At 35.5% G+C, this 13566-nt stretch overlaps 1 protein-coding gene across 1 annotated transcript in view; it reads left to right on the forward strand.

Moving 5' to 3' along the window:
* MICU1 (mitochondrial calcium uptake 1) overlaps window positions 1-13566 on the forward strand; it is a 225486-nt gene that overhangs the window by 89212 nt on the left and 122708 nt on the right. The window contains exon 5 of the mRNA XM_054572634.1: window positions 6127-6170. Coding sequence (XP_054428609.1) covers window positions 6127-6170 — 44 coding nt within the window. The remainder of the gene's footprint in view (window positions 1-6126; window positions 6171-13566) is intronic.

Consider the following 13566-nt stretch of genomic DNA (forward strand, 5'->3'; position numbering starts at 1 on the left):
CTCTCTTTTTCTTAACTAAGTGAAATAAACAAGTCAGTGAAAGACAAATGTTATGTGATCTCACTTACATATGGAGTCCTAGTGAACGAAATTAACAAAATAGAAACAGAAGCATAGATATGTGGAACTGACTGACAGTTGTAGAGGGGAGAGAGGAGGGTGGAATGGATAAAAGAAGTTGAAGGGATTAGCTAAAGAAAATATATGCATGACCAGTAAAGGTAACTACATAGGGAAATATTAAGTCTGCTTTTGTTTTATTTTTGGCTTGTAACTTCTTTCTCTTTTTTATATGATTTAAATGAAAAACTCATAAAACCACCATTCTAAGAATGTTAATATTGATTCAAATTAGGTTATCATTTAAGATATGAATTGTAATTTCCTAAATTAATGCCTAAGAAAATAACTGCAAAACATATAGAAAAGAAAATGAGGAGGGACTAGAAATAACACTAGAAAATAAATCAAACACAAAAGAGAGCAATGTCAGAGGCATCAAGGGACAAGAAAGATATGGCATACAGAAAGCAAATTGCAATATTGCAAAAGATAGTCCTTTCTTATCAGTAGTCACTTCAAATGTAAATGAATTAAACTTATTAGTTAAAAGAGATTGACAGGAGAATATATATGATCTAATAGATAATGTTTACAAGAGACTCACTTTAGATCCAAAGATACAAATACATGAAAATGAAAAGGGTAAAAATAGTAATCAAGAGGATGGAGGTGACTATACTAATAATAGACAAAATTGATTTTAAGTAAGAAATTGTTACAAGAGACAAAGTACATTTTATAATGATACAAGGATCAGTTCATCAAGAAAATACAACAATGATAAATATATATGCACCAAATGACAGACCCCCAAATATATGAAGGAAACATTGACAGAATTGATGTAAGAAACAATTCAATGATTATAGTTTCAATAATGCATAGAACACCTAAACAGAAGGTTGATAAGAAATAGAGGACTTAACACAATAAAAGGGTGCATGGGCCTCACATAGTGCCCCATTGCAGAGTACACTCTGTGGCCTTGAACCATTGCCTGCCCTCTGACAGTAGGCTGCAGACTGAAGCAGGTTGGACAGTAGAAAAAAGAATAAAGCACTGTAAACTGACTATACCTAACATACATTAACACAACACCCCATTCAAGAGCAACAGAATACATTCTTCTGAAGTACACATCAAACATGCGGCAGAATATACCAGATAAAACAAGTGTTAATCTACAAAACAAAGCTTGATTTTAAAAGATTAAAGTGATATAAAATATCTTTTTCTGATCACAGTAGAATAAAGCTGTACATCAATAACAGAAAGAAAACTAGAAATTTAATAAATATGTGGAAATTAAACAACACTCCCTTGAACACCAGTGGATCAAATGAAATATCACAAGAGAATTTAGAAAATAGTTGAGATGAATGAAAAGGAAAATAGTATTTACTGAAACTTATGTGATACTGCAAACACAGTGCTCAAAGAGAAACATAGCTGTAAATGCCTACATTTAAAAAGAAGAACTCAAATCAGTTTTTTCTTAAATTTATATATCATGGAACTAAAAAAAGAAAGAAGAGCAAACAAAACCCGAAATAGCTGAAATAAGGAAATAGTAAAAGTTAAAGCAGAGATAAATGAATGGAAAATAGAAAAACAATGGAATCAATTAAACAAAAAGTTCTTTGAAAAGATTAACAGAATTGAGAAACCTTTATCTAGTCTGGTTAAGAAAAAAAAAAAAGAAGCAAATAGAATCAGAAGTGAAAGTGGGGATGTTTTTACCTACTTTACAGAAATGAAAAGGATTATGAGAGAATACTATGAAAAATTGTATACCAATGAATTAGATTACCTAGATGAAACTGAAAAATTCCTAGAAATACACAAACTACCAGAAGTGAAAAAGCCAACCCTTACAACTCACCAAAAAGACAAATATCCCATATAACAAATGGGCAAAGGACCTGAATAAACATTTCTCCAAAGAAAATACACAAATGGCCAATAAACACATGAAAACATAAAATGAAGCATGTTTTTACCTTTATGCCTGTGATATCTTTAAATACAAGTGAGGTTTAAAATTAGATTTATTTTTAAAATTTCTGTTTCTTGACTTATCTCTTTCTTTTGCAGTCAAATGTTTATTTTGTAATGGGACGTTTCTAGAAAGTGAAGCACATTTTAGATAAAGAGAATGTGTAACCAAATATGTAGAAGTCAGAAATGCAAAAAGCTTAACCTAGGAGGTATGATAATGTGATCATTGTAATACTCTGGATATAGCAAGTTAAGGGCATGAACTAGAATGAATACCATAAGAACTGAAAAGAAAACTGAGTAACTATGAAAAAATAAATGTAATTGGGAACTGATTTCTCCACTCTAAACGCTTGCACAGCACCCTGTTATTGCGCTAATTGTATGCTCCTTTGTAATATTAATTATTATATGCATATGTCTTTGTGACTGTTCAAGGCAGTGATTGTATCTTACTCATTTTTAATAGATCATTACTGATCAAGCACTATTCTTAATGCCAGGAAAAAGTGGTGGGAAAAGAGAAAACAATCCCTGCCCTCATGGACACTTTACTTGTATCTTTCTTCTTAGAATTCAATGCTAGGTATTCTCATGGTAAATACTTATTATTTAACCAAATTTTGAAAGGTAATATTAAGTGGTCTATTTGTATCTATTTAAATGTGTTACAAAAATTTCCTTTGATATTAAACTAATCTTTCTTTAACTTGACACAAATAATTATTTTTTAATTATATTTTATTAATTATTATAGTTGTTCTGATTTTTTTCCCCCTTTGCCCCCTCCACCCAGCACCACCCACTCCATCAGGCAATCCCCCAACCATTGTTCATGTCCATGGGCATGCATATAAGTTCTTTGGCCACTCTATTTCCTATACTGTACTTTACATCCCTATGGCTATTCTGTAACTACCTATTTGTACTTTTTAATCCCCTAATCTCTCCACCCATTCCCCCACACTCCTTTCACCTCTGACAACCATCAAAACACTCTGTATTCATGAGTCTCTCTCTGTTCTTGTTTGCTTAGTTTGTTTTTTAGACTCAATTTTTGATAGATATGTATATTTGCCATTTTATCATTCATAGTTTTAAATAAGTCCCTTTAATATTTCATATAATAATGGTTTGAAGATAATGAACTCCTTTTGTTTTTTTTTTTTGTCTGAGAAACTCTTTATCTGCCCTTCAAATCTAGATGATATCTTTGCTGTAGGTCCCTGCTTTTCATGACTTTGAATATTTTTTGCCAATCCCTTCTAGCTTACAAAGTTTCTTTTGAGAGATCAGCTCACAGTCTTATGGGAACTCCCCTGTAGGTAACTAACTTCTTTCCTCTTGCTGCTTTTAAGATTTTCTCTTTATGAGCTGAGGGAGGGAAGGAGGGAGGGGGCAAGGGATAGTGGTGGGGGGGAGGCAGAGACAAATGGATTTAAAAATAAAGAAAGAAAGAAAAAAAATATAACAACCACCTGTATCATATCTAAGATGGTAGATAGATACAAACATTAACCACTCCTTTGGGTTACTTACCATTGAATGATTCATGGATATATGTGTGATGCACATGGTAATAAATTTCTGTTATTCTCTTCTTAAAAAAAAAAAAGATTTTCTCTTTATCTTTAACCTTTGACATTTTAATTATGAAGTGTCTTGGAGTAGGCCTCTTTGCATACATAATATTGGGACTCTCTGTGCTTCCTGGACCTGCATGTCTATTTCCTTCACCAAATTAGGGAAGTTTTCTTTCATTACTTTTTCAAAGACATTTCCAATTTCTTGCTTTTTCTCTTCTTCTGGCACCCCTAGGATGTGAATGTTGGACCTCTTGAAATTGTCTCAGAGATTACTTATACTATCCTCATTATTTTGGATTCTTGTTTATTCTTGCTGCTCTGAATGGTTGTATTTTGCTTCCTTAAGTTCCAAATCATTGATTTGACTCTCCATTCACTCTCCGGTTGTTTCACTGTAAATTGTTCATGTCAATTAGTGTATCCTTCGTTTCTGACTGGATCTTTTTTTATGCTGCTGAGGCCCTAAGTTCCTTGAGCATCCTTATACCTAGTGTTTTGAACTCTGCATCTGAAAGATTGCTTATCCATTTCATTTTGCTCTTTTTCTGGAGTTTTGATCTGTTCCTTCATATGGGCCATATTTCTTGGTCTCCCCATCTTGGTAGCCTCTCTGTGTTTGTTTCTATATATTAGGTAGAGGTGCTTTGACTCCGTGTCTTGGTAGTGTGGCCTAATGTAGTAAGTGTACTGTGCAGTCCAGTAGCACAGCCTCTCCTATCACCCAAACTGGGTACTCGAGGTGCACTCTTCATTTGGGCTGAGTACACCCTTCTTTTATAGTTCAGCCTTGGTTGCTGTTGACAGATCAAAGGCAGGGATTTACCCAGGCCAGTCAGCTGCAAGGATTGGTTGTGACCACTTACCACCAACCTCCACCATCTGTGGAGAATCAGCTGTGCAGGGACAGGGTGATGTTGTTCTGTTGTGGTCTGTAGCTGTCCACTGGGTGCACTGGCCCTGGGATTTCCCAGGTGATGCAGGCTAAGGTCAGCCCCCACCTGTGTTTTGCCTAGGGCCACCCTTCCTGAAGTATAAAGCAATCTGAGATGGCTACCACTTGTGCTGGGCTGGAGATTCCCAAGAGAAGCTAAGCTGAGAGTCTAGGCTGTATACTGCTAGTACCTCACCTGGGGCTCACTGAGGCCAGCTGTTTCTTGTTTGGTAGGATTTAGGAAGTTGTGAAGCATGAGCCAAGACCAGCCATTCATATGGAAAAGCAGCTTGGGCAGGCGATAAGTTGGATGGGGCAGAGTCTGGGGATCTCCAAGGCAGATAAAACAGTGTTAGCCAGATTGATGGAGCCTCAGATATAGCACCAGCCTGCCAGCTCTGTGGTCATCCGTGGGGTGAGGGTTTAGAAAATGGACAATAGCCCTAGCTGGTGTGGCTCAGTGGATTGAGTGCTGGCCTGCAAACCAAAAGGTCACCAGTGCGATCCAAGAGTAGGGTACATGCCTGAGTTGCAGTCCAGGTCCTCAGCAAGGGGTGTGCAAAATGCAACCACACATTGATGTTTCTCTCCCTCTCTTTCTCCCTCTGTAAAAATAAATAGATAAAATCGTTTAAAAAAAGAAAATGGATAATGGCCTCTGCTCACCTTGATAGTAGACACTTCAGTCTCTCCATGTATACCACTGGTGCCTTTCAAGCCGCTATCCTGGTGCTGGAGCTCAGAGGGAGTGAGTCTGAGTAGAGTGAGCCCGTGTGTCGGTTCTTTAACAGGAACTGCTTAGGGCTCTGGCAGGTTCTTCCACCAACTCAATTCCCGCTGGTTTTTGCAGCCTGAAGTTGTGGGGGACTTATCTTCCTGGCACTGGAACCCTGGACGGGGCGCCTGGTGTGAAGCTGGGACTCTTAGCTCCTGAGATACCCCTCCCAAATTTTTATCCACCACACGTGGGTTTGGGACCAACCCGTTACAGGTCTGCGCCCCTCCTACCAGTCTGGATGGATTTGGTTTCTTTAATTCTGTAGTTGTCAGACTTCCACTTAACTTGATTTCTGACAGTTCTGAGTAATAGTTGTTCTACATTTTAGTTGTAATTTTGATGTGGTTGTGTGAAGGGGCGAGCCGTGTCTGCCTGTTCTGCCATCTTAACTGGAAGTCAGAAGCCTTTTTGATACAAATAATTATTATGTATTCAAATTAAACTAATATCCGTCACCTTATTTAGAGGTAAATAGCACCTTGATGTAATGAAAAGAGCACCACCTTAGGAGGAGGCCAGGATTCCAGTTGGCTCTACTGTCAAATATGTTTGCATATGAACTTTTTCCCTCTTTATCCTCTCAGAGCCTCACTTCTCCTGTGTAAACTAAAACGTTAGTATCTTTTAGCATTTATACTTTGAGTCTGAAAATGGGACAAAAATTTCATTCTTGTGGCCTTGAAATAATGTGACTAAAACATCTAGTACATTTAACTGTTACCATGTTTCATTGGAGATTAATCCGTGACTATTTTTTTTCTCTTTTACAGACTTGGGCCTGGATCAATATATAATAAAACGCTTTGATGGAAAGGTGAGCAAACTGTGGCATGTCTATATCTGTTTGCTAAGAATATTTTAAAGTTCCTCTAGAATTATTTTGAGAGATTTCTGAATACATGTGTATCTTAATCTAAAAAGTGTGTTATTTAGGTTAGGAGGCCTATAAGTGCCTTCAGAATCTTCTACAGAAAGAGTCAAGAAGAATTTCTTCTATATTTATCCATACAAGGTAACACTGATAGGTTGCCTGCTATTTATATTAAAGGCTAATTTGTTGTAAGTTGACACTTGACTTTTAATACAGAAGCCACAAAAGTTAACAAGCCCCCCAATATTACATTACTTTTAAAAATACCTATCTGATTTGACTTTCCTGAAACTTCAATAATATATAGCAGTAATCTTAACCAGAAAATTAGGGAAGTCCTTACTGTGCTTTTATAATAATTATGAAGATCACTCCAAATTTACATGTTTGCATTTTACTTATTTTCAGTTCTTCATTTTTTGCCTGAATAAATTGTATAATAAGTCATTCTTAATTACAGAAAATGAAACTTTCGATATTATTATGTCAAAGCAGTTAGTTAAACATGTTTTTCATTTTCAGGCTGAATTCTCCAAAAAGAGAAAGAACATTTTATGCAGGGTCAGAAAGAAAAGTGAAAGGTCAATTTCAAAGAGGAGGAAGAAAGAAGAGCCAGGAATGGCTCTATAAAGCCTGAAACGAAGGAAATCAGAAGGAAAGTCATGAAGTGGCTAGAAAAGGCAGTATCACAAAAGAGCATCAAGATGGGTAGAGGTCAGAGTTAGTAGAAACTGATCTTGCAGAAATATATAAATCCTGCATCATTATGTTAACTCCACATACCAATACAGTGAAGATATAAGTGCTAAGGTCTTTTGCGCAAGTGGAAAGAATGAGTGGCCGTTTTAAGAGCTGATAGGTCTCAGCCACGGCTACCAGCCTGAAAATTACCTTTTTTATTCAGAGGCACAGTACCTCCATCTGTGAGTATTCTCTTTTTAAAGTCACATAATCTAAAAGAAACAATGGTAGGGAAAAAAAAGCAATAGGTCTGATGTTAGGAAACCTATGTCCGGAGTCCTGGCTCTGCTTTGGGACAGCCATTTCTTCCTTCTGATCCTTAGTGTCTCTGCTTTATGTATAATAATGTACCATATTCATGTTAGAGGCTATTTGCAGATAGTCGTGTTGTCAGGGTCTGATTTCAGAGTCTCTGGCAAGTCAGGCCCCTCTCTTAATCTGTTTTTGTGTCACTCAGCGTCCAACAAATGCCTGGCAGAGGAAGTGACCAATAAATATTTGATGACTTGGAAAAATCAAATAGTCAATCACATATTCCTTGAGGTATGACTCCCTAAGTCAGTGATATCCTACAGCAAAATCAGTTTAACAAATCACTTTTTTTTATCACCGAAAGAATCCAGGGTAGCATGAGAATTTAGTTCTCTATGGTTGTATATGTGTAAACCTGAAAACACATTAAGAAGTTGAGTGTGTGCAACTTGAACAGCAAATATACATATGTAATTTCCATTTTTAGAGGTCCCCCAAATATAAAATCCCTAATAATACCTCATGTTTCATATACGCTTTTAAATTGTTTCCTGTTTCAGCTAGTAACTATCCACTTGACGCTAAAAATTTGCAGCTTTTGGCAAGACTAATGAGCTCCCCCTTTGTTTCAATTGTATTAAATTTATGAGCTCTACATTTCTTATCATTGGTGTCACTTGCATTTTTTTATATCCACTTATTTTTATAAAATAGCAAGAGTAAAATGCAATAAAACATTAATGTATTTGATGTGGACACTTAATGTGGACACCTTGATGTGGACACTTAAATGGCAGTGCTTCTGCCTTTGGAAGGCAGACTTTCCAAATTATAATTGCAGATGTTTGTGTACTAAAGCAGAAAATTCTGAAATCAAAGTGGGAAAGGCAAGATTCAGGTATATTGATGTATAATGTTTGAGAGTATGATTTGTATGAAAGAGAATAGAGGAATGGAAGACTCATATAAGGAGATGAGAATTAACCAGTGATCCCGGGATAACCAGCTTGTCCCCGAGCAAAAGTGCACACGGATTTCCCTTTTGTCCATGTTATGATATGCATATTTAATGCCTTTTCCAGCTTCTTCATGTAAATCTTACTTTAATTTCCATCAAATATATTCTTAAGGTCTTGTTTTGTGGTAAAGGTTATGTTTCTTATGTAGGATTTTAAAGTCAAGTTCTCTACTTAATGTCTTTATGAATTGTATTTTATTTCAGATGAAGATTAAGAAGTTATTTTTGATACTGTTGTTAAGCCTTAATATAACAAAGAGTGCAAAATTCATTGTGTTTATTTAGTTTAGAAATTTTTCAGGGTTTTTGACCACGTATAAAAGCCTTTATTTGATAACCATAAGGATCAACCCTTATTCAATTATCAATCTTCTTGTTTTTCTTTGGATCTGCATGACACTTTTGTTGTCTTAATCAGGAAATCTTAATTCTTAAATAACAAGTTGTAGAGTATATAAATCTTAAAACAATTATTAAAGTGTTGAAAAAACAGATGTGTGTGGTAATTATAGTAAATTTCATACATAATAGCCAGGAGTTTAGTAGAAATCTAACACCCTAGAGGAATTTTCCTTTTAAACTTGCGTTGATTTTTAAATGGGTAATTTTCTCTATTTTTTTTTAACTTGGAAGATAAACTTGTTATGAACGGCTTAGAGAAAGAATATTGACTCTCATTCTCTTACACCCCATTGTTTTAACTTCCAACACACCATTTAATAAGTCTATCATTTGACCAGTAAAAAACACTATTTTATTGCCTTCCAATTGAATTGCACTTTAGCTTTTTTGTCATAGAAAGCAAGAACATTTTCTTGGGATATTTTCTCATGTATACTTCAATTTCATACAGTTTCCAGAAGCAAAGTAGGAAAGAATGGTCCAACTGATACTGACAAATAATTGGATAGTTATTTCTTGATTTGATACCTATATTCTTTTCTCCTATTCTGTTTGACTAAAAAATTCCCTTAAGAAGTAAATGAAACATTCTTGTTTCAATTGATAGTCAGTAAAACTGAACTTGATTAAGTGCCTTTTGAATTTTGGGGAGTCTTTTTCCAGAGCCCATCACTACCTTTTGTTAATATACCCTTACTCTAAGGATACTAGCCATTTCTTTTGTATAAAAGTCATGAAATACATTATTATTGGCACTGGTATAATTTATGCATTTCAAAACTATCTGCTAATACTGGCTGTGTATAAAGAAGCTATAATTAGTGGCCTTTGGTTTTAAGAATATATTTTGTAGACAAGTGTTAGTTTTAAAAATATTTAAACTAAGATTTATAAGTCTCAAAGCTGAAAAGAGTTCAGATTTTGTTAATGGATATTTGAAAATCATAAATAGCATATTAACATTATATAATACAGATGGTAGTATAAAATATAGTCTAGCTTTTGTTTTAGTGAAACATGTCATAGGTTAAAAACACATACACACCAGCAATGTACAATATCTGTGCATTTTTCTTGTGCTTGTTATTTCTGGATTATTTCTTTAATGAAAAGTATTTTTTTCTGGGTTTAATTTTATCATCTAATAATTGCTCTATGAATCAAAGTATAACTCTAAATGGAGCCTTTCTATTGCATAAATGTCAAATATTTCTCTCATTTAATAATTTAGTTGCTGTCTTTTATTGGTGGAGCTTACACCCTTCATTTCCCAGGTTATCTTACCTTTTCTTTTTTTCCCCAGCATAGCAAAGATAGAAATTAAGTTTTGTATTTTGTTTCTATTGCATATAATAAAAGACACTCTATATCAGATACCGCCATTTTTTTTAAGTTACAGTAGAAAACTTTGTGATCTAGATAAAATTGTTTCTTAAGCTAAGAATACCAATATTACAGAGATTTACTGTAATCGTCTCTTTTCTAAAAACTTTAAAGTCTACATTCTTCTTTTCAGGTAACAAGGCTCATTGAAACTAATTGCCCGTTATTATCCTTCCATCATTTTTTTTTTCAGAAAATAGATTTTTTAATTCTTTCCTCTTTATCAAGTTTCCTTTTCCCCCAAGCTCTTCTAAACATTTCAGAAATGATGCCTCCAGATTGAGTTTATTCAATATCTGTAATTATAGCCCCCTTAGAATCAATTTGGAAAAAACAATTAACAAGTGTTTTATCTCCATCTCCTTATGATGCATACCAGAATATTTTTCTACATGGAACAAGAAAACAATTTATATCAAATTAAAATGAAAGTTGTCTGCATTTAGGTAAAAGAAATAAAAATATAGTTAAAGGCTAGCAAGGTAAATACTGATCACAGTGTAACAGAAAAGATGATCAGCAGAAAAAAAGATGGGAGCCATAGTTAAAAATCAAAATTTTAATGTAATTCAATGTTTTTAATTGCTTACTAAGTAAAAGCTATTTTTAAAATATTAATAAATGAAGTTTTTTATTTTGGAGGGAGTTTTAAAATTTTTTTTTAATTTTTAAATCATGTTTATTCTATTTCAGTTGTCTCAATTTTTCTCCCTTTACCTCCATCCACCCATCCCACCCCCACCCCTCACTCCCACAGTCAATTCCCACTCTGTTTTCCATGTCCATGGGGCATTCATACATGTTCTTTGTCTAGTCCCTTCCCCTTCTTTCCACCATTGTCCTTTTTCCCCATCCCCTCTGGTCACGTTCAGTCTGCTCCATGTTTCCATGCCTGTGGTTTATTTTGTTCGTTAGTTTATTTTGTTGAATGGAATCCACTTATGGGTGAGATCATATGGTATTTGTCTTTTACCAACTGGCTTATTTCACTTAGCATAATGTTCTCCTGTTCCATCTATGTTGCAAAAGGTAGGAGTTCCTTCCTTCCTTCCTTCCTTCCTTCCTTCCTTCCTTCCTTCCTTCCTTCCTTCCTTCCTTCCTTCCTTCCTTCTTTTTTAAGTGTAGATTGATTTTATTTCTTTTTTTAAATGTCAAAGTCAGTTATAAAATATTAAAAAATTTAAATCCATTATAAAGTCTCAGCAATGAAAACATGACACCTGCACAGAAATAATCAAGTAGATGAATGAAATATAATGAGCATTCTAAAGACAAACATATATACCTGTCTAACAATCTAATATATGATTAAATTGATATTTCACATCAATGGGAAAATAAGGCTTATTCAACAAATAAGGTGCATGGACCACTATTACTTGAAATAAAACACATATAGAGCCCTATTTCTCACATTATACAAGAAATATTCAGGTGAGTTAAAAATCAATATGTAGAATCTAAGGAGTTTTAGGAGAAAATACAAAACAATATATTTCTTACCCTGAAGTAAAGTATTCAAACCCAGAAGCTATAAAGTAAAATATTGACAATATGACTATTTTAAACGTTTAAGACTATATAATAATATATATATATTTAAAAAGTTAAGGGACAAGTAATAGAATGGGAAATCTAAAAAAGAGGTTTTTTTGCCACACATCTAAAAAAGAGTTAATAGTTTTTGTTGTTGTTGTTTTAGGGAAAAAAATTCTACAAACCTTTAATCAATAAGTGGAAAAGAATACCAAAAAGTCATTTAAAGCTTTTTTTAAAAATAATAGAAATAGACAAGAAATATACAAAAACAGGTTTAGTTTCAACAAATAATAAAGGAACGTTTAAAATAACACATCAGTGTCACGATCACATTAATAAGTATTAAAAATATTGGTATAGCAAGTATTGGTGACTATGAAAGGAATTAGGTATTTATAGACTTTTTCTTCATCTTCTTAGAGCAGTCTCTTTAGCATATTTTGCAATGCTGGTTTGCTGGAGGTGTATTCTTTTACCCTTCTTTGTCAGGGAAACTCCTTATTTCACCTTCCATTTTAATTGCGAGCCTTGCTGGGTAGAGCAGTCTTGGTTGCAGGCCTCTGCTTTTCATGACTTGGAATATTTCTTGCCAAGAATATCCCTTCTGGCTTGCAGTGTTTTTGTCGAGAAGTCAGCTGCTAGCCATATAGGGACTCCCTTATATGTTACCACCTGTTTCTCCCTTGCTGCCTTTAGGGTTCTCTGTGTTTGTCTTTGATATTTGCCATTTTAATGATGATGTGTCTTGGAGTGGGCCTCCTTGGGTCCCTCTTGAATGGGACCCTCTGTGCTTCCTGGCCTTGTGTGACTTTTTCTCTCCTCCAATTAGGGAAGTTTTCCATCATTACTTTTTCAAACAGGTTCTCTATCCCTTGCTCCTCTTCTCCTTCTAGTATCCCTATTATATGAATATTACTACGTGTCAGGTTGTCCTGCATTTCCCTAATCGCCTCTTCATTCTTTTTTAATCTTTTTTCATTCTCTTGCTCTTTCTGGGAGCTGTTTTCTACCATGTCCTCCAGCTCACTGATTCAGTCCTCTTCTTCATCGAGCCTGCTTTTGATTCCTTCTACTGTGTTCTTCAGTTCAGAAATTGCATTCTTCATTTTCTCTTGTTTCTTATTGATAGTTTCTATGTCCTTCTTCATGCTGATATAGTTTGCAGTAAGTTCCTCATAGTTCCTCTGTAGTTATTTGTAATTCTCTCTGAGCTTCCTTAGAACTGTTGTTTTGAATTCACTATCTGATAGTTTACTTGCCTCTATTTCATTTAGTTCTCTTTGTGGGGATTCCTTTTTTCCCTTCAACTGAGGGAAAAAAATTTCCCTTCTTTGTCTTTCCATTATTTGTGAGACTCTTCTCTTTTGCTTCTGCTTCTTAAATTGATCTGTCTTGATTTCCTGACTTTGTGGTGTGAACTTCTATGGTAGGAGACCGCTGTTTTTACTTTCTGGATCTTCCTCTGATGATGTCAGATGTTGACCCTGTCTGACCTTAGGCAGTTTGTTCGAGACTTCCAGGAATCTACTGTCTGTGGCTGTCTCCTTCAGCTGTTAATCTATTCACTCTGCACTCAGCAGGCCAGCTTAGACAGCACAGGGCGGGGTGGAATCCCCCCTGGGGGCAGGGCTATTGGGTCCTCTGCTGCTGCTGCTGCTGCTGCTGGGGCGGGGTGGGGGGGGGGTCTCTGTCTGAGCAAGATGGCTCCTGCTACATGGGTGGATGAGTCAGCACCAAGATCCCACCAGCCAAGCTTTCAGTTCTCTCCCCAAAGCCCCCTTCCTCAGTCTCTCCTCCGGTATCTCTAGCCCACTCTGCCCCCACCTTTGCCAGAGACCAGGGCAAGTGACTGCAAATAATAGTTTATGCATTGGCCCTTTAACTAGCTCTTTGTGTCTCCAGCCGCCTGTCTCTGGTGGAGAGCAAGCCTGCCGCTTTTCGCAGCTGCCTGTTTTCTGTGTATTTAATGGGCTCTGGTGCTGTACGCTGGAGATATCCGTTCTG

The sequence above is a fragment of the Pteronotus mesoamericanus genome, unplaced genomic scaffold (assembly GCF_021234165.1).
Source record: "Pteronotus mesoamericanus isolate MK-2021 breed Mesoamerican mustached bat unplaced genomic scaffold, CSHL_Meso_final contig_24, whole genome shotgun sequence".
In the NCBI taxonomy this organism is placed as follows: domain Eukaryota; kingdom Metazoa; phylum Chordata; class Mammalia; order Chiroptera; family Mormoopidae; genus Pteronotus; species Pteronotus mesoamericanus.